The 20,614-nt window shown below is 32.2% G+C and overlaps 1 protein-coding gene across 7 annotated transcripts in view; it reads left to right on the top strand.

The window, feature by feature from the left end:
* LOC142323462 (myogenesis-regulating glycosidase) overlaps positions 1-20,614 on the top strand; it is a 131,272-nt gene that overhangs the window by 100,587 nt on the left and 10,071 nt on the right. For all 7 annotated transcript variants that reach the window (XM_075363121.1, XM_075363111.1, XM_075363141.1 and 4 more), the window contains 3 exons: positions 13,762-13,952; positions 15,114-15,288; positions 18,438-18,740. In XM_075363121.1, the coding sequence (XP_075219236.1) occupies positions 13,762-13,952; positions 15,114-15,288; positions 18,438-18,740 (669 nt within the window). The remainder of the gene's footprint in view (positions 1-13,761; positions 13,953-15,113; positions 15,289-18,437; positions 18,741-20,614) is intronic.

Below are 20,614 nucleotides of genomic sequence, written 5' to 3' on the forward strand. Positions count from 1 at the left end.
TCTTAATACATTTAGGAAATTTTTAAATGTTATTCATTGTGACAAAGTACATAATTCAACAGTGTCATTCCATAGCATAATCACAAAGACCACAGAAAGGAGCTATAGGAAATTGTTAGGTCTGAAAATAAATGGCAATGAATCAGGATTGATAATTGCTGTGGCAAGTTATTTTTTATTTAAAGTATTAATACTTAGTTTTTTAATTAAATGCCTAAAAATGTATATTACTGAAAAGAAAAATTACTAAATATGCAAATTAATAAAAATAATAATAAAATGTTGAAAACCAAATATAAAAATAAAAGCAAAACAGAGAAGTTAATTTGTAAGAGTAACCAGTTACACAGGATGAGATATGGATGTTGTCTCACTAATAGAAACAACATTTTAATGCAAAATTACCTTTTCTAAATTAATCTAAAATAGGAAAATTAGTTTCCTGTTGTATATACCATACAGATCGAAAAATTATATTATATTGTACATTATGAGAACAGCTTATTATGCTTTTTTCCATCCTCATATACTTTATTACTTACTATTATTTTGAAATGCTCTGAAAGTTAAAAACATGTTCATTTTGCAAGTATAAACCTATACCAGTACTCAGCGGTCTTCATCAAAATGTCCATCACAAATTTCTTTAAAAGATTAAAAAATTCTCTATATATAGAACGTTTACAAAGCTACAATGAGTGTAAAGGACAAAGCTTTTCATTTTCAATTGATATCTGACCTGGATAATTACGATATGTGATCAAAAAAAATTTACTGGTACCATATATTTACATTTTTCATAAGTAAGAGATTAGATAATCCTTTATTTTCTAATATAAATGAAGAAAGTAGAATATTACTTTAAAAAACATGGCTATGCAGCATAGACGTTGCCAGGATTTTCTCCAGGGGGAGGCAAAAATAAGATAACGTTTTTTGTTAAATATGGTTATAGTTGCAATGTTATTTGAACCTATCAAAATTACCGTATTTATTCGAGTACCCCCCGCAATTTTTTTCTTGGAATTGGAGAGAAAAAATAGGGGTGCGGGGCTTGCTTGAAACATAGCCTTTAGCCAGTATAATTTATGTAATGTAAACGTTTTCTTAGAAGTACCTAAATTCAGTCATATAAATATAGTTACATTAGGCTTTCGTTTATCAATACCGGATGCCGTCTATACAGAATACATCCTTAATTATTAACGTCTTGTTCATATTATCGATAGGAACGAAGTTACGGTATTTTTATAAAACTGATGTATTCTGTATAGGCTGCATCCGGTTCTAATGACATTACAGTTACAGTATCAGTTACCCATCGTCGTCTTGTCTATTCGCCACAGTCATTGTACTGTTTGTATATGTGGACGGTTATGTGCATTTTATCTGTTTAGTTTATCTTGTAAAGTTTAATACGGTGATTTATTTTAATTACGACATTAAAATGAGTACAAAAGGACAGCGTCTACGATCTTTTACAGTAAATGAAAAACTGCACGTTATAGAAGAAGCTGAAAAAATAGGAAATCGGGCGGCAGGAAGAAAATTTGACGTAGATGAAAGCTGCATACGAGACTGGCGTAAGAAGAAACAACTTCTGCTGAAAGGCATTGGTAATAAACGGGATTTTCGTGGCTTAAAACCAAAATACACAGACAGAAAAAAAAATTGTATGACTTTGTTATGGAAAAAAGGAAATGCGGTTATGCTATCACGACAGAAATGTGTCAATCATATACTCGTGAAATCGCTAAATCATTGAATAAAGTTGATTTTAAAGCAAGCTGTGGATGGATAACACGATTTTTTGCACGAAATGATTTCTCAATAAGATGAAAGACGACCATTTCCCAATGACTTCCAGACGCTTATGAATAAAAAATATTACATTTTCACAAATGCATAATAAATCATAGAAAAGATAAAGGCTATTTGCCTTCTCAAACAGGAAACGCTGATCAAACCCCGTATATTTTGAAATGCCATTTTACAAAAAAGTAAACAAAAAAGGTGAAAAAAGTGTCGATTCGCACTGGTGTTAATGAAAAACAAAGGTGTAGTGTTATGCTTTTCATTACTTCTGATGGACCAAAATTACCTCCGTACATTGTTTTTAAAAGAAAAACTCTTCCTACCGTACAGGTAAATGGAGTTATCGGAGCACAGGAATCAGATTGGATGGACGAAACCTTAATTTTAGACTGGATCAGGTGTGTATGGCAAAAGCGATCAGAAGAGTTAATTAATAAAATAAATACCGGTATGCTAGTAATGGATAGTTATCGGGGGCATACGACTGATAAAGTGAAAGACATTTTAAAAAAGGGTATGACAGACCAAGCAATAATTCCAGGCGGATTGACATCTCTATTGCAACCACTAGATGTCTGCTTTAATAAAATGTTCAAATCTAAATTAAAACAACTGTACAGTAAATTGATGGGCTGATGAAAATTTCTTTCTCACGCCTACAGGAACAATCAAACGCCCAGATTTTAACCAGATTTGTGTTTGGATAAAAAATTCTTGGGAACGTAAAACCACGGAACCAGCAAGAAAAAGTTTTAAAAAATTCGGAATATCTAATGAACTTGATGGTAGGGAAGACGATCACCTTTGGCAGATCGACGTGGAGACTACCGGTACCACTTCTACAGACATTGACAGTGACAGTGATTAATTAAAAATAAATCCCAGATTAAAAAGTGACCTCTCTTTGAATCATGAGACCTTGCCGTTGGTTAGGGGACTTGCGTGCTCAGTGATACAGAGTAGCTGGACCGAAGGTGCAACCATATCGGAGAGGTATCTGTTGAGAGCCAGACTAAGGAATGATTCCTGAAAAAGGGTGAAAGCTCTTTCAGTAGTTGTTAAGGGCGTAGGTCAGGACAACTTAAACAGCCATATCAACATCACTCAATCCTCTTGAGTACTGCGTAGCTGAAAACAATGGAAAACTACAGCTGCTTTTTTTCCAAGAAAATGTAGCTCTGCATTTTCATATAACAAAGGTGGAGGCACCTTTCTTGGTAAAATATTCCAGAAGTAAAGTAGTGTCCCATTTGGATCTTTAGGTGGGGACTACTAAGGAAGGGGTCACCAGAAAATTAAAAAATAGCATTCTCCAAGTTTAAAAAAGGTTGGTAGGTTAGAAAATTTAAAAAGGGAAATGGCTAGGATAAATGTAGATGTATTAGGAATTAGTGAGGTTCGGTGGGAGGAGGAAGGCAACTTTTGGTCAGGTGATGCTAGAATTAACTCAGCTTCAAATAATGGGCAGGCAGGAGTAGGTTTTGTAATGAACAAGAAAATAGGGAAGAGAGTAGAGTATTTCAAAATGCATAGCGATAGAATCATTGTAATAAGGATAAAATCAAAACCTAAACCGACAACAATTGTTAACGTATATATGCCCACAAGCGCCCATGAGGATGAAGAGGTAGAGTGTGTATACGAAGAAATTGATGAAGCAATTTGATGAAGCAACACGTAAAAGGAGATGAAAATTTAATAATAATCGGAGATTGGAATCCAAGCATTGTAAAAGGCAAGGAAGGAAATATAGTGGGTGAATACGGGCTGGGCAAAAGGAATGAAAGAGGGGACCGACTTATAGAGTTTTGCACGAAGTATAATTTGGTAATTGCCAACACCCAACTTAAAAATCATAATAGAAGAATATACATTTGGAAAAAGCCAGGCGATACTGCAAGGTATCAGATATATTATATCATGGTTAAGCAAAGATTTAGAAATCAACTCGTTGAATGCAAAACTTACCCTGGAGCAGACATTGATAGCGACCTCAATTTGGTGATAATGAAATGTAGATTGGGGTTTAAAAACCTGAAGAAAAGGTGTCAGATGAATCGGCGAATTTTGGAGAAGCTTTAAAGAAATTTAAAGAAGATTTTTGAGGAGGACGTCGCAAGAGGTCTGAGTAAAAAAGATAAGGTAGAAAATGAAGAAGCAGAATGGGAGAATGTTAAAAAGGAAATTCTTAAATCAGCAGAAGCGAACTTAGGCGGAACAAAGAGAACTGGTAGGAAACCTTGGGTTTCAGACGATATATTGCAGCTGATGGATGAACGTAGAAAATATAAGAATGATAGTGATGAAGAAAGTAAAAAAGGAACTATCGACAATTAAGAAATACTATAAACAGGAAGTGCAAAATAGCGAAAGAAGAATGGATTAAAGAAAAGTGTTGAGAAGTGGAAAGAGAAATGAACATTGGTAAAATAGACGGAGCATACAGGAAAGTTAAGGAAAATTTTGGGGTACATGAATTAAAATCTAATAATATGTTAAACAAAGATGGTACACCGATTTATATTACGAAAGGTAAAGTCGATAGGTAAAGTCGTGGTATATATTGAAGAGTTATACGCAGTAAATGAATTAGAAAATGGTGTTATAGAGGAAGTTGAAGAGGATGAAATGGGAGAAACAATACTGAGATCTGAATTTAAGAGAGCATTAAAAGATTTGAATGACAGAAAGGTTCCTGGAATAGACGGAATGCCTGTAGAATTACTGTGCAGTGCAGGTGAGGAAGCGATTGATAGATTATACAAACTGGTGTGTAATATTTATGAAAAAGGGGAAGTTCCGTCAGACTTCAAAAAAAGTGTTATACTCATGATACCAAAGAAAGCAGGGGCAGATAAATGTGAAGAATATAGAACAATTAGTTTACCTAGTCATGCATCAAAAATCTTAACTAGAATTCTATACAGAAGAATTGAGAGGAGAGTGGAAGAAGTGTTAGGAGAAGACCAATTTGGTTTCAGGAAAAGTATAGGAACAAGAGAAGCAATTTTAGGCCTCAGATTAATAGTAGAAGGAAGATTAAAGAAAAACAAACCAACATACTTGGCATTTAGAGACCTAGAAAAGGCATTCGATAACGTAGTTTGGAATAAAATGTTCAGCATTTTAAAAAAATTAGGGTTCAAATACAGAGATAAAAGAACAATTGCTAACATTTACAGAAACCAAACTGCAACAATAATAATTGAAGAACATAAGAAAGAAGCCGTAATAAGAAAGTGAGTCCGACAAGGATGTTCCCTATCCCCATTACTTTTTAATCTTTACATTTTATGATGTTAAAGAACAATTTAGATTCGGAGTAACAGTACAAGGTGAAAAGATAAAGATGCTACGATTTGCTGATGATATAGTAATTCTAGCTGAAAGTAAAAAGGATTTAGAAGAAACAATGAATGGCATGGATGAAGTCCTACGCAAGAACTATCGCATGAAAATAAACAAGTACAAAACAAAAGTAATGAAATGTAGTAGAAATAACAAAGGTGGACCACTGAATGTGAAAATAGGAGGAGAAAAGATTATGGAGGTAGAAGAATTTTGTTATTTGGGAAGTAGAATTACTAAAGATGGACGAAGCAGGAGCGACATAAAATGCCGAATAGCACAAGCGAAACGAGCCTTCAGTCAGAAATATAATTTGTTTACATCAAAAATTAATTTAAATGTCAGGAAAAGATTTTTGAAAGTATACGTTTGGAGTGTCGCTTTATATGGAAGTGAAGCTTGGACAATCGGAGTATCTGAGAAGAAAAGATTAGAAGCTTTTGAAATGTGGTGCTATAGGAGAATGTTAAAAATCAGATGGGTGGATAAAGTGACAAATGAAGAGGTATTGCGGCAAATAGATGAAGAAAGAAGCATTTGAAAAAATATAGTTAAAAGAAGAGACAGACTTATAGGCCACACTAAGGCATCCTGGAATAGTCGCTTTAATATTGGAAGGACAGGTAGAAGGAAAAAATTGTGTAGGCAGGCCATGTTTGGAATATGTAAAACAAATTGTTAGGGATGTAGGATGTAGAGGGTATACTGAAATGAAACGACTAGCACTAGATAGGGAATCTTGGAAAGCTGCATCAAACCAGTCAAATGACTGAAGACAAAAAAAAAATTAAAAAGTGTATTGAAATGATCCTTTTCAACATGATACTTTCTTTTCGTTTTACTGGCCTATTGATTCTGAACTAAACTAGTATTTACGGTAATTAATTATTAATGTAATATTAATATTGTAATTTAAATGAATGAATTAAATGTTTTACTTTCTGAATATTTTCGTATTTACGTATTTTTTATCATATCTGTTGCACTTTAAAATACCGGTATATACTCGATTTTTTTTTAGATTTTCGGTGGTCTATGAGATTTCAGGCCAAATCTTGAAAAAATTTCTTACTCAAATTTATTTTTAGCTTCCAGAACTCTCCTTTTTACCCTACAGAGGGTAAAAACTTACATAATAAAAAAGATGTTGAGAATCAAATATAAACATAAAAACAATTTAGAGAGGTTAATTTGTAAAAATAACCAGTTACATATGATGACATAAGGATGTTGTCTCTTTTTTGCTTTATCCTTCAGCGTAAGGTGCTGAAGGATATTAACGATAGTGCACTTTGTGCAAGGCTGAGCAAGTGAAATAAGTAGTGCTCGTTTTATGGATGGTTAGAACAATTGGGTTTCTTTAACTAGTACAGATAGTTCTATCTCCTTCACTTCGGAATTTGACACATTTTTTTCTTTTTCGTAGTACAACTATGAAAAAGAAAAAAGAAAAAACTTCACCTCGGTGAAGTTTAGCTTCACCGAGGAAATCATTCAAATTGTAGTAAATACAAAAACTTGTAGTTTTTAAAAAATCCTCATACGTCATATCAAGCATTACGTGAGGGTGCAACGTAAGCAATGAGAATGCAGGCACGTTCACCACAGAAAATTGCTATTCCAATGACATTATTATTGAATCTATGTACGGAATAATTAGTGATCTCCAAAACTCACCAGGGGTCTGTGCTAGTGGGTTCGCATGATGTTTGTGCTTATTTACGACTTGCGGCATATTGAAATCTGTTCAAGATGCTCGGGGATTATATCAGCCTTTACTATAACACTTTCACTTTCAACAACCGCATTTCCACGGTGTTTTCTCATGATGTCTCTGATTTTTTTTTATGTGATTTGCACATTGAAGTAAGTCCACAGTTGTTAACTGAAGAACGTTTACCAACGGTTGCAGGAGTGCCGAATAGTTTGCTAGGAGATAAAACACTAACAATGAATTCTGATTTTGTAGCTGCGCAATGCATTTGAAAAACAGCTTTTTTCGTTGCGTTGTTACAGTCTGTTGATAGTTTTTCAAACGCCGTAACGATTTTACATAATGTTTCTTGAATGTAGCGATATTTTTATATTTTTAGACCAATCAGGTTTCACAAAGCATTAGTATATTCGATATGCATTTTTGAGGAAGGCCCAATACTCGGAAGAATGTATTATTTCTTTTATTGTGGAGACTGTATTTCGTATCAATGCTATTTCGTTTAAGTCATTTACAACCAACTTCAGTTTGTGACTAGCACAGTGAAAGTTTAACGCTCTTGTTGTGTACGTTTCTCGCACAATTTTCTTAATACCGCCATCCTTCCCTGCCGTAATGAAACACCCGTCATATTCTTGTCTGACGCACTTTTCTGGATTAAGGCCTACCTATTCTACAAAGTTGTTAATTGCAGATGCTACAGATTTTGCATGTCAGTCGACTCTACAAAACCTAGAAATTCCTCTCGCACCATCATCTTTTCTTCGTCAAAAACTCTAGCCCCAATGGAAAGTTGTTCTTTTCCTGATATGTCACTACTCTTGTCTGCTAGGATACTGTAAGCACATGCTTTCTTTACGTCAGTAATAATGTCGTCTCTAATGACGTCACCACATAGGCCGATTATTTCATCTTGAATCCGTGATAAGTAAGTAGCTTTTTTTGCGCTCTTTTCTATATGCTCTTTTAAAATGTAGTCACCAACGTCAATTTTTAGTTAAAGCAAGTTTTTAAAAACATTTTCATGATTTTCTTTGCCCCTCAAAGATAGGTCGTGTGTACCACAAATCATCACATTCGAAATTATTGATGCAATAATTTATTGTTTGCTTCTATTTCTTATTGCAGAATAAAAATCAGCTGTAACTCAACGGGTATATTTTCAGCAAAACATTTTGCTCCTGTGGCCGTTGATTTGCGCCATTGAGATGACGTGTGAGATTTAGCGAATTCGTGCATGTCTTTAGAGCGAGTAAAGAGCCTCACTATTAAAGAACACAAAACCCACACATGCACATTAGTTGTTGGAAACAACACTTAGTAAATGCATAACACATCCTTTAATTTCTTGGAATACGCTAGCCAAGGAACGTAATCCGCCAACCAGCTGTGTTCGAATTTTCTTTTTAATTGCACAACATACTTAGCACAGCACCCTGCTCCAGCTTGGTTACGCCTATGCTATACAAGAACGACCAGACATCTGCATTCAAAAGTCGAATTTAGATTTCTTTAGTTCCCAGTTGAGCGGTCTTAATAAAGCAAAGTAAACATGTTTTCAGCTCCGCTTGTTACGTAAATTTTCGGTATTGTAAAGGGAACAAAAATCTTAAGGAGCTAAATCATATCATACGCATGATGATTACAAAGTTCCTCGTGCACCAACCAAGGAGCTCAGTTGAGTTGTTCAATTTATCCAGAGGGGAAAGAGAAATCATTGATTTCCTTCAGCTACATGCAAAGCAGCTTAAGAACCTCTGGGATTTCTTTAGAGAGAAGGGTCGTTGGCTTACATCATAGGAAGGTGATATTCATTTAACTCCACTACAGAAAAACAAGGATTATTTCCAGCCTTTTGGTGAGAACTCAATTAGTTAATGAGAAGGTGGATGGATTGAGAGTAAAAGAGTTCCATTATATATTCATTGCGCGCTTCATGGGCGGGGCGATGGACTATATGATGCTTCCTTTCAATACCTGGAGGATGCGGGGCTATTTCCTGAGACTGAGGGCCTTGTATTTAAGTGCAGAGAAGGGTCGTCCCGACCCTCCGTTACATCCTCCGTTACATGAAGCTTGAAATGAAAGATCCTATGGTTGCTTCAGTTCTGTGTTGTTTTGGTGTGTTCTGTGTGGCAAAACCAATGAATCTATTGAACACGTAATCAGCAGTTGTCAGGTTTTTGCCCTAAGAAACTATACAAATCATCACATCAATAAAGTCAAAATAAATAAAGTAACCAACTGTTCTTACAACCCCTACTACCCTAGCAACATCCTTTTTTAAATAAAAATCACCTGCTATCATTCTGCTAACACCTGGTGTCTTTATAGAAATTTATTGACCTTGACATGCAGGATAGATATTTTATAAATGGTAGGGAGGCAGGTAATAGGCTGATACAGCTTGATTTACTATGTTATGCAAATACTTTGGCAGCTCATTCTAAATGCAAAAATAAAGAAAAAAGTACATATAAACATAGGTCCGGAAACGAGAGTTGAGTTGCCCAGATTTCATCTTCTCCAATGAAATAAAGCCATACAAAAATTTTTGGGACGCAAAAATTTTAACTAATTTGTTGTTTTCATATGAAATTGAATCTGACAAATTGAAAAAAATGAGTCCGAAAACCGTATTTTTTGTAGTTTTTAGAAAACCGGCGAAAAACACAAAAAACAGGAGTTGAAAACCGCACTTTTTTACATTTACATGCCAATAAACAGATGAAACTTTTTAATAAAACTTGTAGTAAATTTAATTCTAAACAGAAAGCGTATAACAGTTATATAAAATGGACTTTCATTTAGAACAATAAAAGCTAAATTTAACTGGAAAATGATTTTTATTGATAACAGACTTATTTTTCAAAACTGGGGAAAAATGATAAAAAACAGAAATTCTGTTAAAGAAATTAACAGAAATTATTTAAGTAACAGAAATTATTAAAAGGTAGTGTAGAAATGAGCATTTGAGGACAAGTTCAAGGACATATCTATATCTCTCTCACTCTCTCTCACACAAAAACACACACATACACAAACACATGCAAACACGCACCTACACATACACTTAGATCAACGATACTGGGCGAGGTGCGGCATGTGTATAACTCTGTGCGAGGCGAGGCAAGGCAAGGCAATCACCCTGTGCTTGCCTAATGTATTAAGCGAGAATCCCATGCGAGGCTAGACCCACACACACACAAACTCGCGTACAAACACATACAAAAGCACACATACACACACAACACCCAACCCCTCACCACCATCCCACTCTCACAAACCCATCATCATCCCCTCATATCACCTACCAACCCATCACTTCCCCACCACCATCACTCACCAACCCATCACACTCCCACCCCACCCCTTCCACACCCAAACTTAACCTAACCTTCCCTGAGGATGACCTGGAAAGATTGAAGAACAAGTATATTATTCAAACGATCTAAACGAACTGTGAATTAAATGAACTGCGTTTTAATTAAACTAATCGAATAAATAATAAATTTCTGTGGTGACTGTTTGTAAGCCTTGGAGCGTGCTTCTCGTGTGAGGCTAGACCACGAGGATTTTTTTGGAACAGATATAACCTACATCTCAGTCTGATAGTTGTAGTAAGAGGTATGCTTGTGCATGCGTATATGTTTAATAAATAAAACATTTATATTTTATTCGTTTGAATCAAGGTTACGAAATTTCTATCAATCAGACCAGTTGAAATTAGCTTATCGCCAACACATATCCCGTCACAGTCACAACGTTATCTGCCACAACACATAGACATTCGGTCAACCTTGAACATGTTACCCCAGCCACTTCTTCTAAGAAACGTAATATTGCGAACGACTTACTCGGTGTTGCACTAAATAAAACAGTGTTAATCAATAAATTAAAAAATTGTCCATAAACTAACATATAAATAACGTTAACGATCATTAAACAAAAACATAAAAAAACGTAAACAAACATTGTGATCGCAAGCAGCGCTAGTGTCGCAGTCCTTCATCTTAAAAATTCTGTCGGGGTCTTGTCATCCTAATTATTTTTTAGACTTTAAATATTAACGTAATATTTCAAATGTTGGTAGCATATCAGCTGTTGTAGCCGTCTGCTTGTGCACAAAGTGCAAAGCCCAATTTAAAAAGATAAATGTATTAAACAGTCTTCTCACCATTTGTAACATAATTTGACATTGGATCGATCCAATATCAGATTATATTACAAGCCTTCAAACCTTTTCTCCACCAATGCAAATAACTATTATTAAAAAAACAATAATGGTACATTACTGTACGAGAGGGTGTAGAGTGTTTTTGTTTTGTGTATATGTGTGGAAATTTTTGTTGTATGTGTGTAGTCCTGAAGAGGACATTTTTTTAGATATCCTTACGTCTTCCCGATAGATGGTATAAAACAAACAAAACAAAACAAAAAACAAACATAGATAGTATGGTATTTAAAAAAAAATTAATACACAAGTTAATATTATTTAAAACATATAGGTTAAAGTATTTTATTTAACATTTGGTAATTCAGGCTAGTTTACGAGCTCATACCGTCACACCCAATATCGTATAGGTTACATATCATGAAAACGTTTATAATATAAACATAAGCGTACAAAAAAGAAAAAAAACAACGTAAACAATCATTAAACAGACGTGTGACGAACATAAACATAAAACGAACATGAATCGATCATAATTCGAACATGGAAGATCATGAAAATGATATAAACGATCATAATTCGTAGATGAAACGAACATGAAAACAACGTAAACGTACATAAAACTATAAAAAAACGATCATAACCCAAACTTAAAAATATCTTAGACCATCATAAACGAACATGAAACAAACATAAACGAACGTTAAAAAACATGAAAACAACATAAACGAATATATACGAACATGAAACGAACAAAAAACGAACATAAACGATCATAACACAAACTAAAAGCATAGTAAATAATCATAAACGACTATTAAACAAGAAACGAACATAAAAATAACGTAAACGGACGTTAAACAAACATGAAACAACATAAACGAGCATTAAACAAATATGAAATGAACATGATACAAACATGAAACGACATAAATGATCATGATACAAACGTAAAAACATCGTAAACCATCATAACCAAATATGAAACGAACATAAAAACGACGTAAACGAATATAATACGAGCATTTTACAAACGTAAATGATCATTAAACAAACATAAAATAATGGTATGATTGGTCGAACGTGGTCTAAATGTGATTATTTTTTATTATGTTGCATTAAAAACTAATTATTGATAATAAAATATTGTTTTAAGTAAAGCGAGAATGATGATGTAATCATTGATGTAGTTGAATCAGATCCAGACCGAATTTTTTGGATCGCTTGCACTATAACTATGCCTAGTAAGACATAAATAAATATAACTTTTATCAGTTTTTATGGGAGGGGGAATTTTGTAGTAAAATTTGTTTAAAATGGTAAGATTATACATGCATACATGGACTGAGCTTAATATAAAGTGGATTTATATTTTCAATAGTTTCAGAAAATTGACCCTTCCCACCAGGAGATATTAACCCCAAAATTTTACCAACGAATTGCTCCTTACATACATGTCTGGACAAAATTTCATCGAAATCGGTTTATACAAATCAAAAGTTAATAAGCTTTAAACATACCAACACAACCCACTAGGTTGTCTAGTGATGAATGCGGCTTCGCAAATCAGCCGGTTTCGAATTTGAGAGTTCCAACGTTGAAATCCTACTAAACGCAGTTACTTTTATACGGATTTGAATACTAGATCTGGGTTCCGGTGCTTTTTGGTGGTTGGGTTTCAGTTAACCACACATTTCAGAAATGGTCGACCTGAGACTGTACAAGACTACACTTCACTTACATTTACACATATCATCCTCATTGAACCTCTGAAGTAATACTTGATGGTGATTCCCGGAGGCTAAACAGGAAAAAAGAAAGGACATGTGTGTATATATATTCAAATTAAATTTTAAAATGTAATGTTATAAAATGTTCAAAGTACTAGGCATAAATTTCAAAAATTTGTGTTCTGTTATTCAATACTAATACAATACATTTTATGATGGCCTATTTGCTGTCAGGTAATAAAGCAAATGATTTGAAGGGCGTTTGTTACTGCTGTGTTAACAAGGATCAAGATTGGTTGCTCCACTTGTATACATCTAATCTTTATACTCAGTTTTCAAAACCCTAAGTTCTGATAGAAAAAGAATTCTGACTGTTGGGTAAATTAATCATAAAAATCATTTCATCTTAAAATTCATAAAACATTTAATTATTATAATTTCAGAGTAATTTTAATTTTAGCCATTTCAGAAAGTTAAAGCTTTTTAAATTTTCTGAAAAATCTATTTTAAATTACACAAATTTTAATACAGTTTAACTTTACAACAAAAAATTAATTATTTGTTTTAAATACTACACAGATCCTTTAGTTTACTTTCAATATTCATGGTAATTAATTTTAATTACAAAAATTGTGATACTCATATATTCTTTGGACACATTCCAAGAAACAAGTGTTTTTTATAAAATAGTATAGAAAAACTGAAATATGTCAGAACATGGTTAAAAAGTATAATTTAATAAATTATTATATTTATTTTTATTTGTATGAGGTATCCGTTAAAAACTGAACAGTTTGAAACAATGCGCTGTCAAACCAAAATATAGAAGGATGACAAAACTTGCCTACTAATGGTACCTAACAGTATGCAAGTTATTTATTTTGACAGATCTGTCACATAAACTTACTTGTAAATTTACATTAATACAAATTTTATAAAATTTTTGGGATATTTTTTTATTATATTTTTCTTCTGATTAGGTCATGTACTTTTGAACGAGTTCTGGCAGTCAGAAGTAGGTGATTTTACAGTGGATGAGGAACGTTTTCCAACAATGGCTAAAACTATTGATGTAATTCATAGAAGAGGTTTCCGGATTGCTTTATCAATACAACCATATATTTGCACTGAGTCTAGTAATTTTGCCTCTGCTGTTAAAGAAGGGTTGCTGGCAAGTAAATCATTATTTTGATCACGTTAAAGATAGATAAAATATTAAGTTAAAAAGAATAGCCAACAAAAAATTAAAAGATTTAGCCAATAATAATTTTCTTTATAAAGAATTAATACATTTTTAATTTTCGGGTATCACTTCCTTATTTATTGGTTAAGAAATTTCATCTACAAAACAGTATAATATTAACAAAAAAAAAAAGTAAATAAAAATAGTATTCTTTCATAACTACTTACAAAAAGATATTATTTTATTGATTTTTCTTTATGTAAATTAAGTCAATGATTTTTTCCTCTAATGCTTTTTCTTAATTGCTCTAGAGGGACAAAAGTCTGTAAAAAAAAAACAAGCAGAGAGGCATGCAATGGAGGGGGGCAGTATTTCCTGATTAAATCTTTGAAGAAGATTTCCTTGAAGAAGTCTCTTGGTAAGTGAAGTTGAAATGAAAAGAATATATTTATTCTGACTACACCATTTACAGGCACAATATCTGACCCAACATACCAAATATATTCTCCCTTTAATGGAAAATACTGGCTAAGATTCCCATCTGTAAAATAAAACACACTGCTTAATGTATTCCAACTTTTGTTAATACTTTAATAATAAGATCAAAATGCGTTTGATGAAAGTAAAACATTAATGTTGTCACAGCACCAGGCAAGTATTTTTTGTTTATTTTTCACACAGTAAATTTGGATTTTAGGAAGTTATATTTAAATTCATCTTTATAGCGTTCTAAACTACAACATTATAGATAAGTTTATCTGTAACTTAGTGATTTATCAAAATTATATCATAAACTATTGCAGCTTATATTGAGTTGATTTTGGACCGAATGTACATAATGTGAGAAATCACTTTTATATCCCTAAAATATATTATCTCCCTAATATTTTTTCCCCCACATTTTTATATCCAAAAAAAGGCAATGGTCTTTTAGTAAAGACTTATCAATTTATTATTTAACTATATTTTAATTTCTTTAAAAATAAGAGAATATGTATTATTGTTACTGCCATATATATTGTAATTTTGGCAAAAAAATGGTGAAAATAGTAACATAAAATCACATTTGAGTATTTAGAAAAAATATGTAAAAAGAATTGTTTCCAAAACAGAATTATTATTAATTATGATATTATTGGGTAATTACAGGTTACAGAACGTGGTAGAGATAAAGGTAGAAGGATACCAGCTCTAACTAGTTACAAGTCAGTTGCTAGTGCAGGTATGTTGGATGTAACAAATAACCAAAGTGCTCCATGGATACAATCACAGTTAGTAGAATTGGTCAAGAAATATCATTTTGACTCTTTCTATCTTGATCTCGGTAAGTATTACCTGAAACCAATAGTAAATGCAGAGAATAACTTTTAACTGATTATGAATATAATATTACCAGGTGCTTTATAAGTCTAGAAACAGCCAAAAATTTTATACAGGTATTTTAATCTAATCACTTAATATTTCAATCACAGATGACATTCATTTTACCATATAGAAACTTTAAAATAATACATATTATAAAATCTCTTTCTGCCTTCTTTGAATCCTTAAGGTTATAATTAAATTTCTTTAATGCTTGGGAACTCAAATAATGACTTCATTTTTAACTGACATTTCTTGATAAATTCAATGGTAAAAGTAGATTTTAGATGTCTTCCTCCATTCTGAAATCACAGTTGACCGAATTTAAGGGAAAAAAGCAAATACATATTTTTTTTAATTATTTTAATGGTTACTTGGTAATTTATTACTGTAATTGTTCAGATACCCAAAGTGGGGATTAAGTTTTGTACCTAATTTTTAAGTGAAATTTATTCATACTGGAAAAAAGTAAATGTAGTGATATTTATGTTAAGTTTAATGTTGTTAGCTATGTTTTTGTTGCTGGCCTCTGTGGCACGAGTGGTAGCATCTCAGCCTTTTACCTGGAGGTCCTGGGTTCGAATCTCGGTCATGCTTGGCATTTTTCACGCACTATAAAACACTCATCTCATCCTCTGCAGAAAGAATTGCTTGACTGCGGACCCGGAGGTTAAACAAAAAAAAACTATGTTTTTGTCAATGACAGCTGATAAAACTTATTTAAAACTAAACAACATACTGGACCAAATTTATTAAAGACATATAACATAAACACAGTATCCTAGAAATAAATAAACCAAACTGCTCCAATTTCATAATGTTCTATGTTGCTCAGCTGAAATGCAACTTCAAAGAAAGATATGAAGATGTAAAAGCTCTCCATAGCAACACAATCTACATTTGATAACTGCCGCATAACAAATATGTATTGCACATCTTTAAATTACAAATATCAGATCCAACAAATTTATGCATACAGGAAATAAGGGCAGATTCCAATGAGCAGATCTGTAGTTCTCTAGTTTATTATTCTTGCCCTTATGAAGCAGTATGAGTAGCCTGCTTCCATTGTGCCAATACCTCTTCTTTGACCAGAATTTCATTGTTAAAGCAGCATAAAACTTTTCCCAGGCCTATTCCTCCTGCCTTTGTACTTTTGTTACTAATTTTATGATCACCTGTCACTTCTTAACCTGCAGTTCATTTGCAACTTAATGCATTTGTGAAACTAATAGAGATGGTACTATTTCACTTACACTCATATTTCCTGCTTCACTATCCATTGTTGGTTGTACATTAATGCACAAATCCTTAAAAGTTGCTAGTTATCTTTAATCCTCCTTCCTTCTATTTGTGATAGTACATTTGTGTTTATTTCTAAAGATAAAATGTAACTGTTTCCAGTAATATTTCCCTTTTTAGATTTCTAAGAAAACTTATCATCTAAAGATGATAAAAAAGAAAGCATTTCTTTCATCATCTAATAGATGGTGAAAGAAATATTTCTTTCATCTATTAGATTCTAAAATGTATTTTATTCTATTCTATTTAAGCAGTAACAATTATCTCCTTCCTAATCAGTTTATTTAAAACATTCTGACTATTTCTGATTATTTTCACACTCTTCATTTCCTTTCTTTGCTACAGTAATGTAATAGTGTTTTTAGACAGTCTTCTTACATAACTCTCTTTACACCTACTTATGTCTTTGCCTTCATAACGCACTTTTGTAACATTGATATTAATCTATTGTAATTTTCCTACCTTCTTTATCTACAACTCATTTGCTACTTCTCCTTAAGCTGCAGTTTCATTTTATTTTGAAAGACCTTCTTCTTCAGTAAACTTTGAATGCTTCACCTTCATATTCGTAACCTTTATAGAGATTCGGATCATGCAATCGAAACAAAACCTTGTTAACACTCAAATTTCCTCAATAAAATCTAATCTGTTTCATACTACCTTCCAGTTTAACCACTCATTTTTCTGCTTAGCTAAAAAAAATATATTATCTACTTTGAGATGAAAAGTGTAAAATTTACTAGTTGTTCATTAGCAACACTCTCATTCTTGAGATTCCCAGATTCGCCGATGACATGTATGCTTTTTTGCATGATTTTCTTCTTCCAATACAGACAGCATCAAACACAATGTAATTTTTTACTCTTTTGTATTCAAACAACTCTTTCCAGTATATAATATAAAATTACATTCCATCTTTATAGCTAACTGGAGATTGCAGTAGAAGCAAGAAACTTAATTTAAGGACAAGTTTTTTTATTTTCTGTTATTTTAATTCTTAACAATTCTATTTTATTATTTATTTCCTTAAATTCAATAATATAGTCCTTACATTTTTCAATTATCACAAACTCAACTACATATTAATCACCATCTGAATCTATATGCATTAACAATGTTTCCAACTTCAATCCACTCATTGTAAATTTCTTTTTAATTTCTGTTCTATCTTATTTCTCCTAAGAAAAATTATAGGAATTATAAACTATTTCTAATTTTAATAATTCTTCTTCCCCAAGTAGTATTTTTATATTCAATGTATATTTTCTGATAATAATCTGATCTTTATCTATACATTTTTGTTTTCAGCTATTACTGTCTTCCATTTCCCCTGCATTAATGTTTATTTTATCTCCAGAATATCCAATGTCAGATCCCTTATTAATCAGTAAGTTCTCTAATTGCTACTGATCAATACCCTTGATATCAAATTCTTTTCGTGTTTATTATTTTTTCCTGGTTTTTCCTGTTGATAAACATTTCCATATTATTATTACTTTCACTAATTTCTCAGAATTCCTTCCTTTTTGAGTGATGTCTGTACGTGTTTTGCAAACTCCAATGGAAAAGTTTCTCCACAATGATCCCTTTTGCTTAAGTTGTCTTGTAGCTCTTCAAGAGCAGAATTACCCATTTACCATCAGCTCATTGTATTTATATGTAACCTAGTCGCTCTTTTTTTTGTTAAATTAAATAAATATAAGAAATGTTATATTACTATTTTGACTTTTACACTGTTATTATACAAGAAATTACTTTTTCAGAAAACAAATGATTTTATTGACATTTTCTTCTCTTTTATAATTACAGGTACAGCTTATGATATGCCATTTTATTATCAAATGGAACGCAATCTCACCAACCCAGACCATTACAAACGTTTATTTACTGATGCCATCTTGAGCAGTGTAAGTGTAATAGGTGTGTCTGGTGCCATTGCTCGTCCTCCAGCTCCTGTTTTTGTATCACTACCTTCTCTTCCATCAACTTGGGAATCATTACAAGTGATAATACCTACAGTTTTAACATATGGAATCGTTGGCTATCCCTTTTTAATGCCAGGTCCTGTAGGAGGAGATTTTCCTCCAACTAATTCTGATAATCTCATAAAAGGTAATTATTAGTCACGTAGGTGTGACATTTGTTTTGTTTTATTTTTTATTTTTTTAAGTAAATGTAAATAAGAACTACAAATTGTTGGTGGGGGTGTGTACTAAGGTCATTAGAATAATAGTTAGCAGTGAATAAGGGCTAACCTGAAGAGGTAACTCCACCATACCAGCAGCAGTGTTTAGGTTGTAGTAGAATTCTATCAAAGAGGACACAGCACATCTAAAATATGTCATAAAAACAATAACAAGAATCATATTTCTATAATGACAGTCATAAGGCAAGTAGTGGCCACCTATAAATAACTCAACTCATCTGTCGTGCAAATAACATGCTTCTAAGAAGCAACTAAAAATACTGTAAGTACTACTACATTAAGAGGTTATCTGTGAATAGGTCAAGAAAAAAATGATTCCTAAAAGAGAGTAGCAGCCTTTTCAGTAGTGATTGATGGCACCAAATTAATTGATGATTAATGTAATCCGAATAACATTCTGTATGGTTAAGTAATGCACATGTGAAACAAATGAAAAATTACAGCTATGTTTGTCAAGTAAATACTTTTCTTCATCCCTTTGCTTTTTTAAAAAAATCAATATCATATCGATTTATTCTTGAAGAGAATGCCATTGCATTCTGTAAAGTTTTCTAGAGAAAAATAGTTACACTAATGGATCTCTGAACGAAAACTGTTTAAGAGATTATCAGAAACTATAAACACAAAGTTATTTTTAAAATTGAAGCATGAAATGTTAGAAGCTTTAATAAGAGTTGAGGCTAGATAATTTAATAAGAAAAATGAACAGATTACAGCTAGATAAAGCAGATTAGTAAAACATATAGCACATTAATGAGATAAGGTAAAAAAATGAACAGAATATTTGGTCAAGGCATTATAGGATAATCAATACAAAATAAAAAATTGAAATACAGGTTAAGGAATAATAATGAATGAGAAAATAGGACAAATATTTTATTGCTACAAACAGTACACTAAAAATTATTTTAGTAAGGAGAGATTCAGAACTCAATAAACAATAGTATAAATTTATATGCCAACCTCTTCACAAAAAACTAAAAAAATAACTAAATAACAAAAAAACTAGATAGAATTTTGCAATGTATAATCTAATGATTGCACTCTCTTTTAAAAAATCATAAAAAGATGCAAGAAGGCATAAGACAAATTACACTCCAGTTAGACGGAGATTTTAAAAACAAATTATAGACTAAAACATATCCAGAGGCAGATATTAATTCTGATTATAATCTACTTGCAATGAAATGTAGATTAAAGTTTATGAAACTAAAGAAAAAAATTAAGAACAAGGAAAGAGTTATTGTAAAAATAAAAGAATAATTTGTTTAACAAATTGGTTATGTTTTATCACTTAACCAATTTTTTAAGGCAGATCCAGCTGTAACTGAATGGATAAATCTAAAAAAAGGGATAATTAAGACAAAAGAGGATATTTTTTTTGTGAAAGTTTAACTAATAGAACACCTTGGGTAACAACAGATATATTAGATTTGTTGGCTTAGTGTAGAAAGTATAAAAATCTCAAAGAAGATAGGCAGAAAATTTAAAGGTAAATAGAATGTGTAGCGCACATTCTACTAGGTGAAGGGAGTTTGGTTTTAGGAAGAGCATGGGTGCCACAGAGGTTATTCTGGTCCTTAAAATAAAACCATCTACTGACATTATGGATCTTGAAAATTTTTTAATGTAAGTATACAATGGAACAAGCATTTAAAATTTTAAGGAAAATCAAAATGTAGAGATAGAATCCTGAAACGTATACAATTTATATATATGTTGCGGCTTGGCCCACACTTGCATTTAAATATTTTTAAAGAAATTATGACTTAAAAACTAG

Source organism: Lycorma delicatula, chromosome 1 (genome assembly GCF_047948215.1).
Source record: "Lycorma delicatula isolate Av1 chromosome 1, ASM4794821v1, whole genome shotgun sequence".
In the NCBI taxonomy this organism is placed as follows: Eukaryota; Metazoa; Arthropoda; class Insecta; order Hemiptera; family Fulgoridae; genus Lycorma; species Lycorma delicatula.